Genomic DNA, 21,913 nt, shown 5'->3' with positions numbered 1-21,913 from the left:
CCTATCATCTCTTGGCTTGAAGCTTCCTCTGATTTAGTAGAAGCACCATGCAGTGGTCCTGTGTTTGAATCCTGCCCCGCTCACTTCTACACTGTTCAATCTCAAGTATGTCATCTTGAGATTAAACTCTCATCTTCCTCCTCTGTAAACACTAGAACCTGCCTCTGAGTTTCATCATGACGTAACTTGCATGAGGTGTAGTATTTATCAAGGTCCAGCCAAGCCAAGAAAGCAAACTCAGGCCAGATACATAACAGGGTCTTGTTAATACCACTTTCCTCCTCCTCCCCATTTCCTTACTTTTATTTCTCCAACAAATTAGGGGGAAATAACTCTGTATAGTCTTCATTATACATAAGACCCACCTTGTTTGGGACTTTAGCCTCTCTGGAATCTTCTGACAGGTCAAATGGCTGTACCCAGCAAGGGTTTCCACTCTCAGAGTCAACTGGGCTGGGCCAGGCAGTGGGGCAGGCTCCACCAGAGGGGAACAGAGTGCCGGAAACTGTGGGCATAGTTGGCCTGGCAAGCTCAGGAGAACTTAATGGCAGAGGGGAAGCCCAAGTGACGTAGAGAGGCAGGAGATAACGCCAGGCTCTATCACTAGAGGCCAAAGATTTGAGAGTATGGGTTAGTGTCATCCCAACTGAGGACCACAGAGACAAAGACCTAGGTGGGTGTGAGGCTTGAGTTAAAGAGGAAGTGGCTGTATAGAGTCTAGAAAGCCTCTTAAGATGAGGGAATCAATAATAATAATAATAATAACTGATATTATTTTAATGTGTTGATTTAGTAAGGCTATTACTGGGGATACCTTACTGACTTAATATCTTCCAGCAAAACCAGTATACTCAGGTCATATCGTGTCTCCTTGGATGTGGAGAAGATACCACTATCAGTCATGGGAACCTTGACCTAGGGAGCAGGTGAGTGTTGAGAGGGGATTCTTCCAGACAGGAAGAAGAAATGCAAATATTGCTATTTCCTCTCAATGGAAAAAGAAACAGAGGAGGAGAAAAATGGGTCAGATACATGTGAAATGCCTTCCCCAGTCCAAATCTCAAGATGCAGTGAGGGTGGGTATTTAGATGGGTGGAACGGAAAGCCAGAAGTGGAGGGGCTTGCACCCCCCACCACCACCCCCTGTGAGGCCTCTGGGCAAAATAAATATTTGCTCCTCTAAGTTCTTTTTGTCAATTATTTTGTTCACAGTGATAAAAAGTTGGCTAGCACAGCTAGTCATTCGTATTTGGTTGCAATTTTACAGTTACAGTTCTTTGCTCTTCTTTGGCTCCTGCACCTCCCACAATAGCATAAGCTCCACGGGGACAGGGACTGTGCTTGTTTTCAGTCATTGTTCTGTGCCCAGCACCTGGCACCGACACTGGCAAATTATAAATCTTCAATCAGTATTTGCCAAATGACTTCATCAACCAACAGCTGAATAAATGAGTGGAAAGAATCTGTCACAGTTTCTCTGTGGGACAATCGCTTCTCCATTTTCAGAAGGAGCTGAGGCAAGAACAAGATGTATCCAGCACAGAAGATCAGTGTGTTCATCACCTTTTTGTCACTGTGACCAAAATACCTGACAATAATAATTTAAAGGAGGAGATATTTATTTGGGCTCACAGTTTCAGAGGTTCAATACAGGACTGGGCTCTGGACTCCAGGTGAGGCAGAACGTCATGTGGAAGGGCCTGGTAGAGGAAAACTGTTCAGTTCACAGCAGCCAGGAAGCAGAGAGAGGGGAAGGGGCCAGGGACAGATATAGTCCAAGGCCAAGACCCAACTGCCTGCAGTTACCTGTCAGTACTCAGTTCAGCTGTCAATGGATTAATCCAGAAAAAGATCAATTCACTGATGAGGTCAGAGCCCCAATCATTTTCTAAAAGCACCATCTCTAAACCTGGCTTTATTGGGGATCATGCTTTTCACATGTTGGCTTTGGGGGAACATTTCTAGAACCAAACCATAGCAGCTGCGGAAGCCAGAGACAGAAAGGGTGCAGACAGCTGCCCTCACTGAAGAAAGAACATATCACCCTTAGTCTATTTTAAACTCAAAGTCAAAGCAGTATTGTCCTCTTCAAATGAGGAAACTGAGGATTACCTGGGCCTTGGGGGTTTGTTTTCATTTTTCATTATGAAAATTTTCATCATGTAAGAAAAATAAGGAAGTCAATATAACATCCATAGGAGTCTGGGGGTATACTTCAGTGGTAGAGCACTTGAAGGTCTTGGATTCAATGCCTAGTGCCACACAAACAAACAAAAAAATCCTTTGGAGAAGAAGTATTTTAAGGTAAAGTACAGTAATCATAATAATTTACTCCCCAGAATTTCAATTTGTTTCTCTAAAATATGAAGACACCTCCCTGATCCAACCAAAAACTATCACTGTTAACAAAATTACCGTAATTTTATTTACATCATATATCTTAGTCCATTTGTGTGGCTATCACAGAATACTTGAAACTAGGAACTTTATAAAGAAAAAAATTTATTTAATCATAGTTCCTGAGTCTTGGAATTCCAAAGTCAAGGTACCTGAACCTTGAGTTCTCCAAGGGAAGGAAGGCTGTATTCTCATATGGTGGAAGGCAGAAGAAACGATAAGACATTTCCCATTTATGTTTTGGCAACCTCAGTCACACTGAATGGCAAGCAAGTGCAGGAAAGACAGCCTCAGAGCCTAGTTGTGCAAGGACACAGGGCCCTGCAAGCATGCCGGTGCCTGAGGCAGTCACACAGGGAGGGGACATGCAGGCCACACTGCCGGGAACAGAAAGATGAGCCACAAGGAAAGACTTTTCTTTTTCCCTATGTTGAGAAACCTGCCTGGGAGGTCCTGCCACCTCTCCGGATTGCACTGCCCTAGGCCTGTACCAGCAGGCAATGGTGTGAGGCTAACTGACAGCTGTCCACCTGGGGACAAAGTCCTTTCTCCCGCACTCAGCCCTAATGCAGCTCTGCTGGGCTCCGCACTGCCTGCCAGCCTCCCCTCACAGATTGGAGGCCAGGCTGAGTGGTCTGCAGACATAGGCAGCTGCCACCCACATGTTCCGGGGTGAGGGAGTGGTACACACATTAATTGGCTATGCCAGTAAGATTTTGTTTCTCCCTTTATTTTTTAACTTTATGGGAATTTTGTAGCTTTCACATTGTCTTGGGCCAAATAGGACCTTAACTTATTGTCCCCAAGTCTGTAGCTACTGAATTGTCCTTTATAGTTTTCCTCTTGAGCCGCTGGAGAAGCACAGCCCTCCCTCCACCCCACCCCCAGCTTTGGCTTCCTTGCCACAAATGAGGGAAGGACACTGAGAAGTCTCACCCCAAGTAGAGTCCTCTAACCTTCTCCCTGTGACAGTGGGCTTGGACAGACAGACAGGACAGTTCTCAGTCCCTCTCTATGCTTCAGACAGCTGGAGGCAAACTGAAAACATCCTACCTGCCTGCAGGAGCCCCACGCAGCCGATGAGGGCAGAACTGCCCATGTGCAAGGCCACAGTCACACCTGTGCCCTTGGGCTGCAGCCTGAACCTGGCTACCACCTGGCACCCCTGTCATGCCCATCAAGGTGGGGTGCTGTGGAACCATATAGGAAGAAAAAGCCTCCCTACTCGGCCCCCACTCACCCACTGATTCAGACACAGCTTTTGGAGGGGCATCCTGGGCCCTGGAGGGTGCTCATCAGCAGCCCTGGCCCTGCTCATGAGATGACCATGTGTTTTCAGGTACCGCCAAGTGTCCCTGGATGGCAAAACCACCCCTAGCTGAAAACACCTGCTCTAGGCCTTAAACAAGGGCCTCTCTGTAAAAACCAGGAAAGGTTTTCACCATGTACACCAAGTATGAGTTCAGTGTTGGGAGAACCTCAAAGCAGGCACTTTTAGTTGCATTATCCTGAGGAAGGAATCGCAAGACAATCACCAGCTCAGTTTCCCTCTATTGAGGTCAGGGAAGCAGGGGCTATTTGGGAATCTGGGTCTGACCTTGGATTATGAGCCATAGGAGACATTACTGTCACTGAGACATTTTCTTCCTGGATGTGGTGATCCTGGATGTGTGTGATTTCCAAGCAAACCACCCACCTTATCCACTCCTTCCATTCTTCCTCTCTTCTTTTTCATGCTTCCACATCCCCCACTGAGGTCCAGGCTCGGACCTCTGACTCCATCAGCCTTGAGCTGGACTGCAAACTGGTTGGCTTCTCTGCACACCACTAGGGTGGCCATGGACTGCACTGCTGGCCTTGCCACACCTCCTGCCATCACCCCCCTTTTTGTCATTTCCCAAAGGGGCTGCACCATGGAGAATGGAGAGAGAGCCCTGCTTTGGGAAACTAACGGGCCTGGGTCTGCATCTGCTTTTCCAGTCATGGGAGTGTAACCTGGTCTCTCAGCTGTAAGTCAGGAAATCTGGGTATTGCACATAAGCCCCTGGGTACAGGGCCTGGCACAGGTAGATTTTTCTCCCTCCTCCTCCCCTCTTCCTCCAGCCTGGGAGGTGAGGTAGCTCCTTCTTTAGGGTCCCAGGAGATGATCACAGAACTGTAAACTGGCTATATCTGCAGATGCCAGGCCCTGCAGCAGGGAGGGCCACTCTCCTCCTCTCTCTAACAGTGTCAGGATCCATAGCCAGCTCCATCCAGGATTCAGATGGCAGCCAACTCAAGAAGAAGATGAGGGTCTGGAGGGACAAGGGAAGACACAGAGGTCGAGGGAAAGTCTTTTCTCAAATGAAGGCTCCTTGGGGAGGGAGAAGACATGGTTAGTGGCTGTGACCTTGAAGACTGAGGCTTCCCATCAGCATGAGCACCTAGTGAGAAGTTCCTAGCATACAGACAAGAGGCCATGCACACTTCCAGTTCCCCTTGAACTCTCATGCAAGGGGTTACACTGACTTAGAGTGAACCATCTCATATATATACACTGTCTTCTGTGAGTGCTGAAAACAGCCCTAGAATTGTTGAGGCTCATACTACCTTCTCCTCTGTTATGGTTTGAATATGAGGTGTCCCCCAAAAGCTCCTGTGTTAATGCAGGAATATCCAGAGGTTAAATGATTGGTTGGTGATAGCTGTAACCTCATCAGCCCATCTTAGTTTGAATGGATTGACTGGGTGGTAACTGAGGCAGGTGGGTCATGACAGGAGGAGGTATGCCATTGGTGGCATGCCCTGGAAAGGTGCCTCTGCCAAGTGCGCCCTCCCCCACCCTCTCTCTGCGTCCTGGCCACCATGATGTTTTGCCTCATTTGGGTCCAGAGCAATGAGCCCACCATAGACTAAGTCCTGTAACCGTGAGCCCCAAATAAACTTCTCTTCCTGTAAGTTGTTCTTTTAGGATATTGGTCACAGTAACAATAAGCTGACTAACATACCCTTCTTCCATCATGGTGCTGGGCTCCCTAACAAATAAAGGGCAGGTACTGATTGTTACCTGCACTGAGGCTATTGGGCAGGATCTCACAGAGGAGGGGAGCATCCTCAGAATCTTGACTATCCTGCCACTTCCAATCACATCTGTGACCAATCCAGCTTCTCACTTTCCTCAGAATATCAGCTCATCCTGCCCCTGCGTCTGTCAATCTTTCAGGCCCCTCCTGGCTTCACCTCTCTCCCCACAGCCAGGGCCTGGTGATCACCAGTGTCGATGGCAGCTAAACTCACTGGCTCCCTCACTGCCCTCTAGGCTTCCAAGACCACCTGCCCACCCCTGGCCTTGGCCTCAGCTGTCCAGTACCACCAGGGACATTGGCATAAAGTCTCTGATGTCCACTGCTCTAACTGGGGCCCTCTGAGCCCCCTGAGTAACCCTCAGGTGTCTACATGTTCTCACCTGTCACGGTCCCTTTTCCACAACATCCTTCTAACCCTTCTCTGCTGCTCTTGGGTGCCAATCCCATTTCTCATCATTTCAGCAGGGATTTTTCTTCCTCCTTTCATGGGAGAACAATGGAGTAAAGAACGTCAGCAGACTTGAAATGTTTCAAATATTATCTCTTCTCCTCCTCTCTCCTGCTGCCATCCTGGGTCAAGGCACAATCATCGCCTGCCCACAGCCTCTTGATGCCTCCCACCTGGGCTCGCAACTTTCCATCTGGCCACCACAGAGCAACCAGAGAGACTGAATCAGCTCAAGTCACTCCTCCCTGTCAAGAATCCTTCAAGACTTCCATTGCTCCTGGGACAAAATCAAATTCCTCAGACGGGCTTTAGTGCCCTCCTGGTCTGGCACTTCTGCCTTCCTGGCCAGGCTGGTGCAACTCTGCCGTGGCCATGCTGACTGTCTTTAAGCTCCTCAGGCTGACTAAGCTTCCTCCTGTCACAGGGCCTTTGAACATGCTGTTCTCTCTAAAATGTGATTTTTTTTTTTCTCCATCCTGGTCCTGATCAATGGTCACCTTCTCAATAGAAGTTCTCCAGGCCTCCCAAGTAGGTCACCAATAAGTATCTCCTGGGGACAGCAACTGGCACATAGTTGGAACTTGGTAAATGTTTCTTTTTCTTTTGTTCTTTATGGTGCTGGGAATTGAACATAGGGCCTTGCACATGCTGGACAAGCTCTCTATCTCTGAGCTACACAGATCTTAACTCCAATATTTCTCAGTGCACCATCTTACTTCAAACTTTCTCTCCCTCTCTACCCACACCACTCACCACATCTAAGGGTTCACTAGAGATGACTGCCTCTGTCCCCTTTGCCACATGCCCAGCCAAGCTCTCATGTCAGAGTGAGCACCCACACCTCCACAGCCACTGTGAGGCCTCTTCTTAGTCTAAGCTAATGAATCTGGCTAGCCATGATTTTCTGCATTTTCCAGCTCCTGTTTTCATCAGAGAAACAGTGCACTGAAGCCCTGCAGGGTGGTAGTCCAGTAAAGGCCCACAACTGGACTGGCTGGACTTGAATCTCTGTTCTATCCCTTTCAAGCTGTGCAATACTAGGGAATTTATCCAACCTCAATAAACCTTAGATCAGCATCTGCAAATGGAGAGATCAAAGGTACATATCTTATTTAGTTGGGAGACCTATTAACCAATCTAGCATAGTGTTGGGGAGCATGAGCTCTGGCACTTGAGTTCAAATCCCAGCTCTGCTGCTTGCCAGCTGTGGGACCTTGGGCAACTTATTTAACCTCCCTGTGTCTAGTTTCCTCTGTAAGATGAGTACCTACTTTGGAAGATTGTCCTGAGGTTTTGGGATGACTGGCATATAGTAAATTAAATTATGACTTGTTCTTGGGTATTAATTATAAGATGTTTGGCATAGTTCCCAACCCCTAAGAGCCCCAGGGCATGGCAGCTGCTGTTATTATCATAACTTCCTTGATTTGCCAAGAGCTTGGACATCCAGGGCCCTTTTGAGTCAGCTTTTTTTTTTTTGTGGACACACAACCTGTGGGGAAGACTCTCCTAAGACAACCTTGTGCTATGGCTAGCAATGCATTTTCTGATTCCACTCAATCCATCTCTTCAACTTTCAGGCCTCAACCATGAGTATAGCTGAAATCCAACAGAGAAAACTGAAAGCAGTGTGCATTAAAGGAGGAATAATTACTTTCTCCCCCAAATTTTAAAGTTATACTTTATAGATGAAGATAAACAAACAAACAAAAAAAACCTAATAGTCAAATAGTAAAAAACGCTCGTCTCTCTTTGGTTCAAAGTGTGAGTCAGTTTTTCAGTTTTTCAGTTGAGAATAAGAAGTTGTCATTAAAGGCAGACTGGACCAAACCCTAATAGTCAAAGAGTAAAAAACGCTCGTCTCTCTTTGGTTCAAAGTGTAAGTCAGTTTTTCAGTTGAGAATAAGAAGTTGTCATTAAAGGCAGACTGGACCAAACATTTTCCAGTTTGGTGAAAGATGATTGCCCTATTGTCATGGGGCCCCTATTGAGGAGGTAAGTGTGAGGTCCGGCTGGGCATGGCTGAGCCCCACCTGGGCCACCCCAGCAGTCACACCACCTGCCATCTCCCATCAACATCCATCCCTTAGAGGACGAGGACAGATTCCAATCTACAACAGTTAGAATGCTCACAAAGGCCTTCCTTGATAAAAGAACATAAATGATGAGACAGTCCAGGTCTCTCTGACACTAGTTGTGTGATATTGAGCACTCTCTTAAGCCAGTTTCTCTGCCTCAGTTTCGTTACCAGAAGGGATTGTCTGGCAGTTGTGGTGATGTTTAACAGAAGCAATTCATCTAGCACGCTCAGAGTGGTGTCTGGTACATGGGAGGAGCTCAAAACACTCCATTATTCATTATCAATATTACTAGAGCTATTATAAAAGAGCGGAATCAGAATGTGGAGGGATAAGAGTATTTGGCGACGTTAGTATCTGTCTCAGAAGGAATCTCCAGGATGTCAGGCAACATCAGTGTGCTCTTTTCGTCTGCCTCCACCACAAAACCATGTAAAGGCATCTCTTCTCTAAGATCTATATTTATTGTACATAATGTTAAAACCTAGAGGGAGAGTGATTAAAGATTGCTACATTTAACGAGATAATTAGGAATAAGTGTGTTTGCGTGTTTCCCAAAAGTCTGTGAGTGTGGGAAAGTGCACCATTGTCGTACAGGTGAGCTTTGCCAGGACACACCATCACAGCAAACAATGGAATCCCACCCTCTGGCTCTGCCCATCCACTGTCACATGACTTTTTGCCTCTTTGAAAATGGGCCTTGAGATTTTCCTCAAGGTTCTCTGAGAGTATCTCAGAGGTAAGGCCCTGAAAGTTAAAAAATGCTCTGTAGAGCCTAGTGGATCGACACCAAGCTGTGTCCTGGGCAGAAAGAAGAGGTGCCTCTGCTCGTTACAGGGCTTCCCTTTGTACCAGGGGGAAGGAAACAGCTCTGTCTCATTCCCAGGAGCTTGGAGATTTCATAAGGTAGGATTCTCCTTGTTTACTCAGCCTGCAATGAGTTCCTGGGAGGTTGGGCAGGGAAAATCTGAAAAGTGGACCAAAGGTGTACTCAAATCACTCCTTCCCTCCTTTCCACCTCTTGGGCTTCTCAAACATGTTGTGAGAATCAGAAAGAGAGGTGAGACCCATTGTTTGTTTATGATTTAACAGGTCTGAGGTGGGACTGAGAATGTGCCTTTGTGACCAGTCTCTGGTTAGGAGACCACAGTATCTTTGAGAAGCAGTGGTCTGGGACTTCACCATGAATGAGAATGTCTGCTCATGCCCACTTTCCAGAGTAGACTCCGATCTACTCTAAGTGCATTAAAGGTTCCGAACTTACTCCCACCCTTGCGGATGCAGAGAGCTTGGTGAGGAACCAGCCTATACCAGGCAGCTAATGATAATGGAACTAGGTACGGTGTGCATGTGTGCAATCATGGGAAACCAGCAGAGAAGATGGTGTAGTCAAGGGAAGCATTAAGGGGTTCATAGGATCAAGGATCTACAGCTGTCAACTTTCAGATATGCTCCACCCCTAGGGTGTTCCACAGACTCTGCTAGTAGCTAGGAGCACCTGCCTACTTTGGGGGTCATGTTTCAGGTTTCCCTTTTCCCCTTCCAAGCCCAGCAACCTTCCACTCCTGCCCCAGATGGGATAATCTTACTTGGATTACTTTTACATTGGGATCGATCTCCACATTAGATTTCTTTTGGAGAAAGCACTGTGTGGCTAGGTTGACAAGGGAACCCTGGGACTAGGTATACTCCATGTTCCCAATTTAGGATAAGCAGCCATCACTCAGATTTCCAGGAGGAGTGGAGATGGCTTATACTTACACATGGGAGCAAGGAGGACAGGATCTCAGCAGGGAACCCTGGAGAAGAGCCACCAGGCATCAGGCATGCTGAGTGGTTAAAATGTGTGAACTGAAATATGTTTAGGGTCAGAGGAGGCTGGGGGACCCAGCCCTAGAAGCAGCACACAGTTTCAGTCCAGTGACTTACCAAGTCTCTTCAATCTGCCACTCAGGGGCTCTTCTTTCTCCTCTAACTGGCTAAGTACCTCAAGACTTCCCCATTCAAATTCCTGAGCAATACTGCCAGAGCCTGTCATAAATTTTCTTTATTATTATTATTATTTTTTTAACCTGTAAAACAATCATGTAACTCAGAAAGTGACTTCTAGGGCCAGAAGCATCGTGGGGGATCTGACCTCCAAAAACAGCTGTAGAGCAACAATTCGTGGTACAGGTGCTGGGATTGCTCATTTTTTGTGGAAGTTACCAGGCATCGTGACTAACCTACCTGAAGTCTGGCTGGCATTATTCTGGTCTATCTGGTTTATTTGTCTGCTTGCCAGGATTTCAAAGCCTTCTTCCCCTCAACACCAATCCAAAAGTATTCCAAACAAACGCGGTCCAACTCTGTCATGGGCAGATGCACATGCATGCATACAGCTCTCCAGAAACTGCATGGCAGTGCCTATGGCTGATGGTGCAGGATTACTTTATTATTTTATCTCACACAATTTTTTCCTGTTTCTCAGAGAAATACATCTTAGATGTGCAAAAAGTAAAACTCTATAGGAAAGAAAAATCCATAGAGATGATAAATTCAACAGATTTGTGAATGTCTTCAGATTTTTTTCTAAGCATTAACAATGTATATTGAACAAACACAATAAAATTTTGAATTCAACAAAATATAATTTTGTAGCTTGGCTTTTACATTCCAATATATATTGGAATTCTGCAGCATTAAACATAATCTTCTCCAGTCTTTTAAAGGACTTAGCAATTTACTGTTCAGATTCAATTCTCCATCGACAAGACACTGAAGTTCTTCCCCTCGGGGCTTCTCCATACAGTCTTGTTAGGATATCTTTGCATCCTGGTGTGAATGTTTCTGCAGGAGAGCTAGAAAGATTGCTAGGTTAAAGTGTATAACTATTTTACAGTTTAACACATGTTCCTGAATTGGGTAGGGCCACTTCTCAAAGCTGCTTGTCTGAGCCTCAAGTTGTCAGGGAACCTCTAGCACCCCTCTAGTTCCCTTGATATCATGCCCACTTATTTATTCCCATCCTATGGACGGACTCAATGGTGATTTTGCCAATGCTACCAGCATACTATTAAAAATTACGACAGTAGCGGTCTCCTAGATGGAGCTATGGATGTGGCAAGGAATCAGACCGAGCTGTTTGGAACTGATGCCAAGACTCCCACCTTATTTTTGCTTTGGAAATTGAAATTCCTATTTTATAGTTCACATTGCAGGAGGCCTCAAAATATTTTGATCATTTGAAAGTGAACCAGACTGAACTTTTCAAGACTCTGAACATAGTACTCAGTAAACCAAGAACATGATCCCTAAATACACTTTCTACAAGCTGTTATTTTAAAATGTTAGTTCTTATCACTAAATACTAGTAACAGATTTTTAAAGGGCCAGAGTCAGACGTAGGTTAGCACCCAAGATTGATGGGGTAGGAACTGCTGGTCGCCCCTCCAATAGCCACGAGACCCTTCTTTCCTGCTAACAGAACTCTAAATGAAGGCACTTTCTAGTCTCCCCTGCTACCAAGTGTCTGATGGGATGTAAATGAAGGCTACGTGTTGGTGCTTCTGAAAGACCACTTTAATGAAGATTGTTGCACTTAAAGGCAACATTTCTGCCCATCTCACCCAAAATATGGATGTGAAATCTAGGATTCCAGCAGTCATCTTAAATCATGAACAAAGTCGAGGACTGATGTGTAAACCAGTCAATCAGAAGACTGGAGCCTGAGTCTCTGAAGGCTGTGGAGCCACCACATTGGCTCTGAACAGGCTTCTTTTACATGAGGAACAAATATCTGGCTGAGGCTTCTCACCTGGATTTTCTGATACATGCAGTTAAATGGAAACCTAACTGACCTCCATTACTTACAGTATGGGACTCAGTCTCTTTGAACTTCAGTTTGCTTACCTGAAGGGGGTGGATCACAAGCAATAGCCACTTGATGGGGTGGCTCTGATGAATAGGAGGGCATGTATTTATAGCAGTGTTTTTCCACCTTGGCTGCATATTAAGAGTTGGCTGTGAAACTTTTTTTTAATGTGGTGCTGAGGATCAAACTCAGTGCCCCACACATGCCAGGTGAGCATGCTACCACTTGAGCTACATCCCCAGCCCAAACTTTTAATTCCTTGATGGCTAGGCTATAACCCAAAACTCTAGAACATCTGAGGGCAAAACCTGGGCTTGGATGATTTTTAAAAGCTCTGAATGAAGGCACTTTCCAGTCTCCCAGGTTGGTAATTCCAATCTGCTGCCAACTTTTGAGACACACTGGTTTAGGAAAACTTGGGTTGGGTTTATTGCTGAGGTTCAGAATTGCCTGATACATTGATGGGATGGAACCTACTAAAGTCTATTGTAGGGGACTCTAAGGAACTGTCTAAAAGAAAATGTACAACAAGAAGGTGACAAACACAACTGGTTGAGTAACAGGAGGGAACAAAACTTCTGAATACAGTGGTGATGACCACTGACTCGATCCAAAAGCTGAGCCATGAAGACAACCTCCTGGGTCCTATGGAGAGCAGGGTGCCAAGGAGCTCGAAGCTCCATAAAACCCATGCACAAGAGTCCCCTGCTTTGAGAATTCACCAATATAACACAAAGGGGGAAGAAGAAAAAAAATTCCACAGCTTTGGCAGCAGTGTGGCTCAAATAAACAGCCACAGGAGCTGGGGAAGGACTGGCATGAAGGTGAGAAATAGTGATGAAGGATCAGGCCAGGGAGGGAAGGAATTGTAGCAACTCGCAGAACAGTATAGAGAATGGGCTTGATCAAGAGCCTATGTGAAATTTTCCTGGAGTCCCCCTAAAATACTTGGCAGTGGAGGAAGCAGTCAGGAGGTCATTAGGCCACTGATACTGTCAGGGAGGGTCAACTCAATTTGCTTGTGGAAGGCCCCCTGCATGCTACTTAAGGATCAGCTGATATAGTGGTACATTCCTGTAATCCCAGCAGCTTAGTAAGATTTTGTCTCAAAATAAGAAATAAATGAGGCTGGGAGTGTAGCTCAATAGGAGAGCACCTCTGGATGCCACTCACTAAGGCAGGAAGGAAGTATTAACCTTTTTTGAGGAAGAGAATCAGTTCTCAGAGCAGCCCAGGTACTACAGAGTCTCAGACTTGAGAATAATTCTGCCTTTTTTTTTTTTTCAGAGAAATATTTGACCAGTGAGCACTACCTTTTCTGTATTAACTCCATTCCAAATGATAAATCCTATTTATTTTGAAGGATTAAGAGCTGCTAGTAGCAGCTGGGCATGGTGGCGTATGCCTGTAATCGCAGCAGTTCAGGAGGCTGAGGCAGGAGGATGGTGAGTTCTAAGCCCCACTCAGCAACTTAGCAAGGCCCTAAACAACCCGGTGAGACCCTGTCTCTAAATAAAATACAAAAAAGAGCTGGGGATGTGGATTAGTGGTTGAGTGGCCATGAGTTCAATCCTAGGTACCCATCCCCCACCTTCAAAAAGAGGTGTGGTAGCAAAGTTTAAAACATTTCAAAACCTCTAAAACTAGAAGAATGAATTAATCTCTAATTAACATTCTCAAAAGTAAAATTGTTTTATAAGAAAATGTCTTTGAAAAGCATAGTCTACAAAATGAAGTATTGTCAATGATCTCATGATATGTGGAACAGAAAAATTCAGCACTGATTTTTCTACTCTGAGAGACAGATGAAAAAAGGTGGAAACACACAATGAGACATCTTATAAGGTCATTTTATTTCTTTCTTTTCGAATTAGGGCAAATAAAAAAAGAAACATCTAAACCTGATGTTCAAATAACTTTTTCCAGTTTGATCCAATCCTTTCTCCTTAAGAGTACATTTATAAGTGCCCCAGATCTGTGACTGATAGACACATTGTTCATCCCTTTCTTTGCTCCTATTGGGTTTGAAAGGCAAGTAACTCCCTCCTCTGTCCACCAGCCTTCTGTCCAGAATGACTGTCACCTGGATGCTCTTTTTCACATTACTTTTGGGCTACTTCTCTTTTCACCTTTAGTTTGAGAATCCCAATCCTGAAATAACAGTGTGCACATCTGAAAGACTTGAAAAATTTTCTTTTTCTACTGTAAAGTGGAAGTTGTCCAAATGATGTCTTTGCAAACAAGAAGGCGGCTCTCCCAGCCTCTCAATGAGAGTACAATGGTGCTGGTCCTCTGAGCTGCTTGTCTTCTTCTTCCTCCTCCTCCTCCAGTTGGTCCTGGAGCCCAACCAACTCCCAGCCCCTTTCCTGTTCACTGTGCTCCAAAGCTGCTGGGAAAAGACCTTATATTGGTGCCCTCTACACCTATCTCTGAACAGAAGCACAGCTGCCTTTGGGCCTCAGTACAAAGAATCTTCAGGAGTAAAGGTCTTGGTTTTGTGGTTTCTCAGGCCTCTGAAGTCTGTTTAATATAAACAAAGAACTATAAGAAACCAACAAAAAACAGGAACACTTCACTTCCACTCCAGGACCAACAGATTTTTGTTTCCTTCCAGTAAATTCAACAAATTGAGGCCAGAGTCTGGGCATGGGATTGGGGCATAGACTGAAGACCACACTGCTATGCTGTCACAGAAGGGGACTAGATTTCAGGACTGGGGTCTTATCACAAAGTACACAAGTGGGTAGATTACTTGGATGGCAGATTAGCTATATCCCTTGGCCAGCCACTTTGTGGCTATTTTACTGTCCATTATTATCTCCTCAAACATGGAAAAGGAAAAGGGGCCATCAATCAACTTGACATGTCACTTCCTCAACACTGGCACATCTGGCAGAGCCAAATAGAACTGCAGAAACCGCTCCAACTCTTTCTGGGTTATGCTTCACTTCTCTATTAAATACAGAATCTGCTGATAAAATGTAGAGTGTAAGAAACATTTTATAGCACATATGGCAGTTTGAATGATGTTATTTACAAATGCTAAATCTGTGCTGGCTTTTCTTATTATCTGAGTGTTTTAAATAAACCAATACATGGTATAGCTCTCCTAAAATAATTCAGATATCATTATCTATTAACAGTGAATCATCTAGCCATACTTTCCCTAGAGTTTTAGTCAATTAGATATGACAGGTTATACTCCAAAGCCCTCAAGATTAAAGATAAAATGTCTATAACTAGTATTAAGAATGACCTAGATTATTAAGAAAACCCATTAAAGGAATTTCAATAACAAAGCCTGGTCTGATAATTTTATGTTATGAAAAGGAATCCTTCCCTTAAGTGTATATAAAAATTATTAACACTGAAAATTACAAAACTTATTTTTGACTAAACTGCATTTGTTACTTAGATAAGGATCAACTGGATGAGGAAACTGAGAGATACTGAAAAAATACTTACAATAATAGCAATAACCTCACTAATATCCCTTCAGTGAGGTTAAGAGAAATCATCAAAGAAAGAAAATTATAGAGATATACCTCTTTTGTTTTGTTTTTACAAAAAAGGTACAGGGGACAACTTTCATTAACACTTACTTAAAAATAGGGTGATGCAATTCATGAGGGAATGTAAAAGCAGAGGGTGTAAAAGTTAATTATTGCACATCACCCTGTTCTGCCAGATGACACCATAAGGTGGGTCAGTAACTTGGTTTAAATCACTAAAACACAGCTACTCTGTAAGTATCTGGTCTCTGAAAGATGTTAAATGCTGTGATTTGATGATTAAATCAGAAATTCCCTCATGACATTTATTCAGCCCTACTGGGATGGCCAGAAACAGGGACAGGCAGACGGCAGGTCCAGGAGGGGTTGCTTGGTGTTGAGGATGCCCCCACAGTGGTCTGCACACCACGTTCCCACCAACAAACAGTCACTCTGACCTTGGTATACAAACCTCACTGCTGGGGGCAGAGGTGGTCACACGCTATTAATAACTTACCATTGCAAAATTTATGATAGCATCTTTCTTGCCTTGAATCAGAAGCAATTTAAAAAAACACTTTGAAATTATGTTCTCCAACATTCTCTTTAAAACATTTATATGGATCAACTTTATTGAAAGTGAATGCACAGAGATAATGCAGAAAGAAGAAATGTTCCCAAGACTAAACCCTTGATGATATTTTTTAATTCATTATAAAGAAAAGATTTCACCAACAGTAGCAGCTACTTATTTTTGCTAAGTGTTCTCTGCTTTTCTGCATGTTCCACGATCTTTTCTTCCACATAAAGCCCCTTCCGCTTCCGTACTGCATTCATGTACTTCCGGGCCTGGTTCTCAGAATCAGCCTTCTCCCCAAAGTGTAAGTACTCTTCCTCAGTAGTTGGCACCCAGAAGGGGTCGCTGGGAATGACCTTGTAGGAGAAGATGACAGCATGTGCCAGGTTAGGCAGATATATTTCATTTACTAAGCTTAATTCACATAGTCTTAGCGAATGGAAAAATGTTAGGTAATTAAAAAACAGTTAAGTTTGCTAGGAATGAAAATAAATAAATGTGCAGAATCATGGGAACTGTGAATAAATGTAAGCAGATCAACAGAACTTGAAATATATAAAAGAGCCCTCTCATAACTCTAAGCAAGAAAGAACACCATTAGTTTTTAGTAAAATAATAAAAAGTTCTCCTTTTGATGAGGATATGTCTTATTATCTGAGTGTTTTAACTTTGTCTATGTCCCCAATAAAGATCAATAAATGTAAGCACATTTTTTATCATTTGAGCTTTTGGTCTAAAATTCAATGGAGTGCCCTGGTGAGCTGGCCCAGGTGGACTATATACTCTTGCTGAGCCCCAGGCAGACAGTAGCAGCCTTCCTTCCTCTTTCCTCTGGATCCACTTATTTATTGTTGGTGAGGGAAACATGCTGAGGGCAGTTTGTGGATACTTCTTGAGGAGAAGGGAGAAAGGCAAAACTTGAAGAAGGGAAAGAAGGTGAGAAAATGTTAGTCTGAAAGCCAGAGGCTGAGCCCCGGGGATGGCCAGAAGCCAAGTCACAATGTTCAAGGAGGTGGTGAGCTTGAACATGCACCTCCCTGAGGTCCTTGAGCAAGGGGCTGACTTCCAGGACAGACTACTGTGTGTGTGCTAGTGCTCCCCCTTTTGGTTATGGGAGGAACACCATTCCCAACCCTCCTGCAGGTGAGAAAGCTCTGTGAACTGATTGATACTCTTGGCCTCTGCCTCCTTACTCAGGGCTCCCCATGGTCACCTATTTGATTGCAAAGTATAAAGTTTGAGACATAGGTGGCATGGCCTCCTCTTTTTCCTTGTCACTGTAAGTAAGGTGTTCACAGAAAACACACAATCTACCTGGTGCCTCCACACTGTTTACAGAAATAGACTTTGCCCCACTCTCTCTACCTGTCTAGATCTTGACTGTAGTATAGGAAGTCTGCAGACCTTGAGACAAAGATTACGTTCTCCAAGATCAGGTTTATTAAGAAAAAATATGCCTTAATTTAAAAAAAAAATTTTCTTATTTCTCAATTGGAGGAAAGGTTATATACTTGATGGCCACAAATTCCAACTTTTCAAGTCAAAATACAGAAATGAAAGAAAATGTTATTTTTAAATAGTCACTATTCAATATGGAAAGGGAAATTTTTTGAGGGCCAGGAAGGGAGAAGTTTCTGGAGGGAGAAAGGGGAGACCATAGTAGTAAGTGGAGGCAAAGCTCATCTAAAGCCCCACAGGGAGACAGGATAGATGACAGCCACGAAGGCCTGGCTCTTAATGCTCCCTGAGGATGGGCCTGAAGTCACACATCTTAGGCATGTGGAGCCAGAACCACTGTTCTTCTTTGGAGCTGCATGTCTGCCCAGGATGTGACTAGTCGTGATCTGTGACCATGAGGTGGAAGCAGTCCCTTCTGGAGATTGGACTCAACCTGTACCATCAATGTGGGTGAAGGCATGAACTGAGCCCTCTGTGAAGGACATAGCTGGTACTCAGAGGACAGAAGAAGCAGCAGCTCTGAAATGGTAGCAGAGTCTACCCCATGATAGGGGTACAAGGAGAAAGGAACTTCCACTGCAGATGACCCTGGGAATAAGAAATAATTACAGAGCGGAAATACAAAAGGAAATCCAGCACTATGAAAGACAAAAACCAGATTCAACCAAAGGAGGAATTCATAATCAAATTAGGAGAGGTAAGAGCCATCTGGTGAAAGCTAGTAGAAAGTCCATTTACAAATTCTCAAAGAAATAAAGGTAGTAGATAGCAACCCCAAAACACTAGGTGACTGTAAAAAAAAAAAAAAAAAAAAGGAAGAACTAGAAATCCTAGAAATGCAAAAATAAAGAAACTCAGTAGATATATTAAATAGAAACTGCTAAAAGAAATGAATTCATAGATAATTGAAATTTGGAATCTATAAGGAACAATTAAAATTAAAAAAAAAAAAAGACAAAAAACTAAACAAAGCAAAACAAAAAACCTCTCAACAACCCAATAAACAAGTGACTTGAACAGACATTTCTCCAGAGAAGAATACAAATGACCAACAAGCAAATGAAAAGATGTTCAACATCATTAGTCATTTTTGGAATGCAAATCAAAACCATAGTGAGGTACCTCTTCATACCCACTAGCATACTATAATCAAAGTAATTTTTTAAAAGGAAAATAAATGTTGGTAGAATGTGGAGAAATTGGGAGCCTCACACATTGCTGGTTGAATTTTAAAATGATATAGTCACTGTCAAAAAACTTTGGAGATTTCCCCAAAAGTTAAACTTTAAATTATCAAATGATACCACAATTCTACTCCTATGTATATACTCAAAGGGAAGTGAAAACAGGGACTCAATCAAATTCATGTATCTACAAATTCATAATAGCTAAAAGGTGGGAAGACCTAAGTGATAAACAAAACATGGCTTATCACACAAAGCAGGATCACTCATCCTTAGAGAGGAATGAAATACTGACATACACAACCTCTGCGCTGAGCGAAGACAAAAAAATGCCACATATGGTAGGATTCCATGTGTTTGTGATATCAGAACAGGTAAATACACATGTATAGAATGTAGATTGGGGGTTTGCAGAGACTAGTGGGAGGAATGGCAAGAAACTGCATAATGGGTGAGGCACTTTACTTTGGAGTGATGAAACTGTCTTGGAGATGGTGACTGCAGAACACTGTGAATGTACTAAATGCAACAGGATTGTTTACTTCATCATGGTTATTTTATAATATGTGAATTTCATCTCAATAAGTTATTTTTAAAAAGACTTACAGAAATTTCTCAGGATATTGGGGGGGGGGGAGAGGGAGAGAGAAGGGGGGGTGGGGGGGGTGTGAGAGAGAGATTTTTAAAATACAAAAAAATTAAAAGTCATAAAACAGATATGTAGGGTTTATAAGAGTCCTAATATTGGAGAACAGGACATGAATCCTCAGATGGAAAAATCTACCAAGTCCTGAGCAAGATAATAAAATAGCTGCCCTCGTGGGGCAGGGACTAGTGCTGCAGGTATATGAGCCATGTACCTCTTGATGTTCAGTTCTGCCACCAGATGCCACAGAACAAGATCTGAGCCATGACCAGGCTCCCTGCTCATGAACAGAGGCGGCTGTGTCCTGGTACTGAGGTAGATGTGGAGAAAATCAGAGAACCAAAGAACTAAGAAATAGCTTCTAAGCAAAAACAAAATAAATCCCAGAAGGAACCAGCAGGCTGAAAGAAGCAAAAGGGACCAGGAAAGCACAGTGAATCAGAGCTCTGGGGGGTGACAGTAAGTCTACAGAATGAATGTCTGTTTGGAAGTAAGGCTCCAGTTGGTGAGTAAGGAGAGGGGGCACAAATGGGGACATGGCCCAGCCCTCATCAGAATGAGGAGTAGGAAGTCCAGTTCACTGGTAGAGAAGGTCATCATGATTATTAGCCATACTGAGTCTGTGTGGTAGGCTCAGGGTCTGGACTGGCAGGAGGAAGGAAGACGACTGCCACTCAAAATAGCCTGAGTAGCCAAAAGCCATCCATTCCAGGGTTCGAGGTAGGAGTATCTCTGAAGTGGTAGCACAAGAAAACCTTGTGGTGATGGAACAATGCTGTATGTTGACTGTGGTAGTGGCAGTGACACTAAGTTACAAATCTGACAAAACTGTATAGAATCACACATACACACATAACAGGAGAAATGGAGTTTAGATCCAACGGTGTCACCAAGTCACTGCACCAGCCCTTAAATGCTTAAGCAACTATATCACTACAGCATTATGGCCCTTGTAGTTGAAAACATTCATAACTGATATATGAGGCTGGTGTGAAAATTAAAGGAGTAGTCACAAGGTGGGTACCAGGCATGTTCTAGTTTTATCTGGTTCCAGAGCCTGCCCTTTTTACATTAACAGTAGATTGCCACGAAGACGAATTTATCCCAACGTAATCTGCCCAATGTTATTAGCTAAGTCAAGTGCATATGTTACCACTGGTGAAATATGAATAAGCTCTGTGGCTGCATCAGCACCCACATCTTTTTTAGTATCATACTACAGTTAGGGATGGCAACATGGTGGGCGAGGGAGAGAGTGAAGAAGACTATATAGGGCCTCTCTATACATTTTTTGGTATATTTTTGTGAATAAAATTATTACAATTTTAAAAAAGCCACCCATCCTTAAGTTATAATTCCCTTTTATCAGGGTCAACTGCTGGGAAGGTCAAATTATTCAACACTTATAAGAAACCAAGTACCTGAACTGCTTAGGAATTGGTTCCTCTGCTGTGAGACAGGAGGGTGGTGGTGGTGTATGTTCCTCAAGCAACAAAACAAGCAAAGAGAATAAATGGAGTGGGAAGAGCCTGAGGGGAGTAGCACTTCACTAAACTCAGGAGCAGGGACTGAGGTCAGAGCAAATGCAATACAGGGGTTAACAGGGATGGCTCTAGTTCAATGGCATTCTCTACCCAGTTAGCTGTGTGATCTTGGGTAAGTTATTTCAAACTATCTTGTGCCTGGTTCTCCCACTTGTAAGGATGGAATATGAAAACCCCAATCTCATTTAACTGTATTGAGTACTGAAAGAGACCATCAGTTGACATATGCCTGGGGTGCAGTAACACAGATTACCACCTTCTCTATCAGACTGCTGGGCCAGGAATCCAGGGCCAAGGTCACAAGAGCCAGCCAAGGTCAGTGGAAGGGAAAGAGAGAAACTTAGAAAGTAGATGGATCCTCTATGGGTTTTTTTTTTTTTAATAAGTTATACTCTATGTATATATACCTTTACTTTATTTATTTTTATGTGGTGTTAAAGATTGAATCTAGTCCCTCACATGTGCTAGACGAGCACTCTACCACTGAGCCACAACCCCAGCCTCCTCTATATGCTTTTATGAGACCTTGAGGATAGGGTGAATGGAAAAACGAGCCATCTGAAGAACTGCTGCTACATTCTGTGGGCTAGCAGGTGAAGCTCTCTGCTGCCACTGTCACCACAGGAACACTACCCTCCACCCAAAGCCACAGAGGGTAGAAGCACAAAACTAGTGCCCTTGGGTTGAAGGAAACTGACATGTTGCCTGTGAGGAACCAAAAGCCTTCAAGATATATACCTACAAGGGTTGGGGATGTGGCTCAAGCGGTAACGTGCTCGCCTGGCATGCGTGGGGCGCTGGGTTCAATCCTCAGCACCACATAAAAATAAAAAAAATAAAGATTTTGTGTCCACCGAAAACGGAAGGATAGATATTGAAAAATTCTCTCTCTCTCTCTCTTTAAAAAAAAAGATATAAACCTACAAAATATTACCCAAATCTCGAGAAGTGCCATTAACGAAGTATTGGCAGATTGCTGGGACCCTGCCAAATCTAAATTGTATTGTGTATATCATATTGGGGGTTCCTCAGCAGTCTAATTTAGTGAGCTCCTCATTTCCAGGGAAGGAGAATACCAGAAATAGCCCCCCCCCCCAAATGAGCCAGCAACAGAAAAAGAGAGTCTGGGGAAATCAGGAGGGAGTGGAATAAGGTATCAAAAAGACTATAAC

At 43.7% G+C, this 21,913-nt stretch overlaps 1 protein-coding gene across 1 annotated transcript in view; it reads right to left on the bottom strand.

Moving 5' to 3' along the window:
• Positions 1-15,932: 15,932 nt before the first annotated feature.
• Positions 15,933-21,913, bottom strand: part of Efl1 (elongation factor like GTPase 1) — a 149,266-nt gene continuing 143,285 nt past the window's right edge. Inside the window, exon 20 of the mRNA XM_046438443.2 lies at positions 15,933-16,265. Within this exon, the coding sequence (XP_046294399.1) occupies positions 16,077-16,265 (189 nt within the window). The 3' untranslated portion in view covers positions 15,933-16,076. The remainder of the gene's footprint in view (positions 16,266-21,913) is intronic.

This window comes from Marmota monax, unplaced genomic scaffold (genome assembly GCF_021218885.2).
Source record: "Marmota monax isolate L192 unplaced genomic scaffold, Marmota_monax_Labrador192_F-V1.1 WCK01_AAM20220418_F8-fsc00005, whole genome shotgun sequence".
NCBI lineage: Eukaryota > Metazoa > Chordata > Mammalia > Rodentia > Sciuridae > Marmota > Marmota monax.
This window is presented reverse-complemented; position numbering and strand designations above follow the sequence as displayed.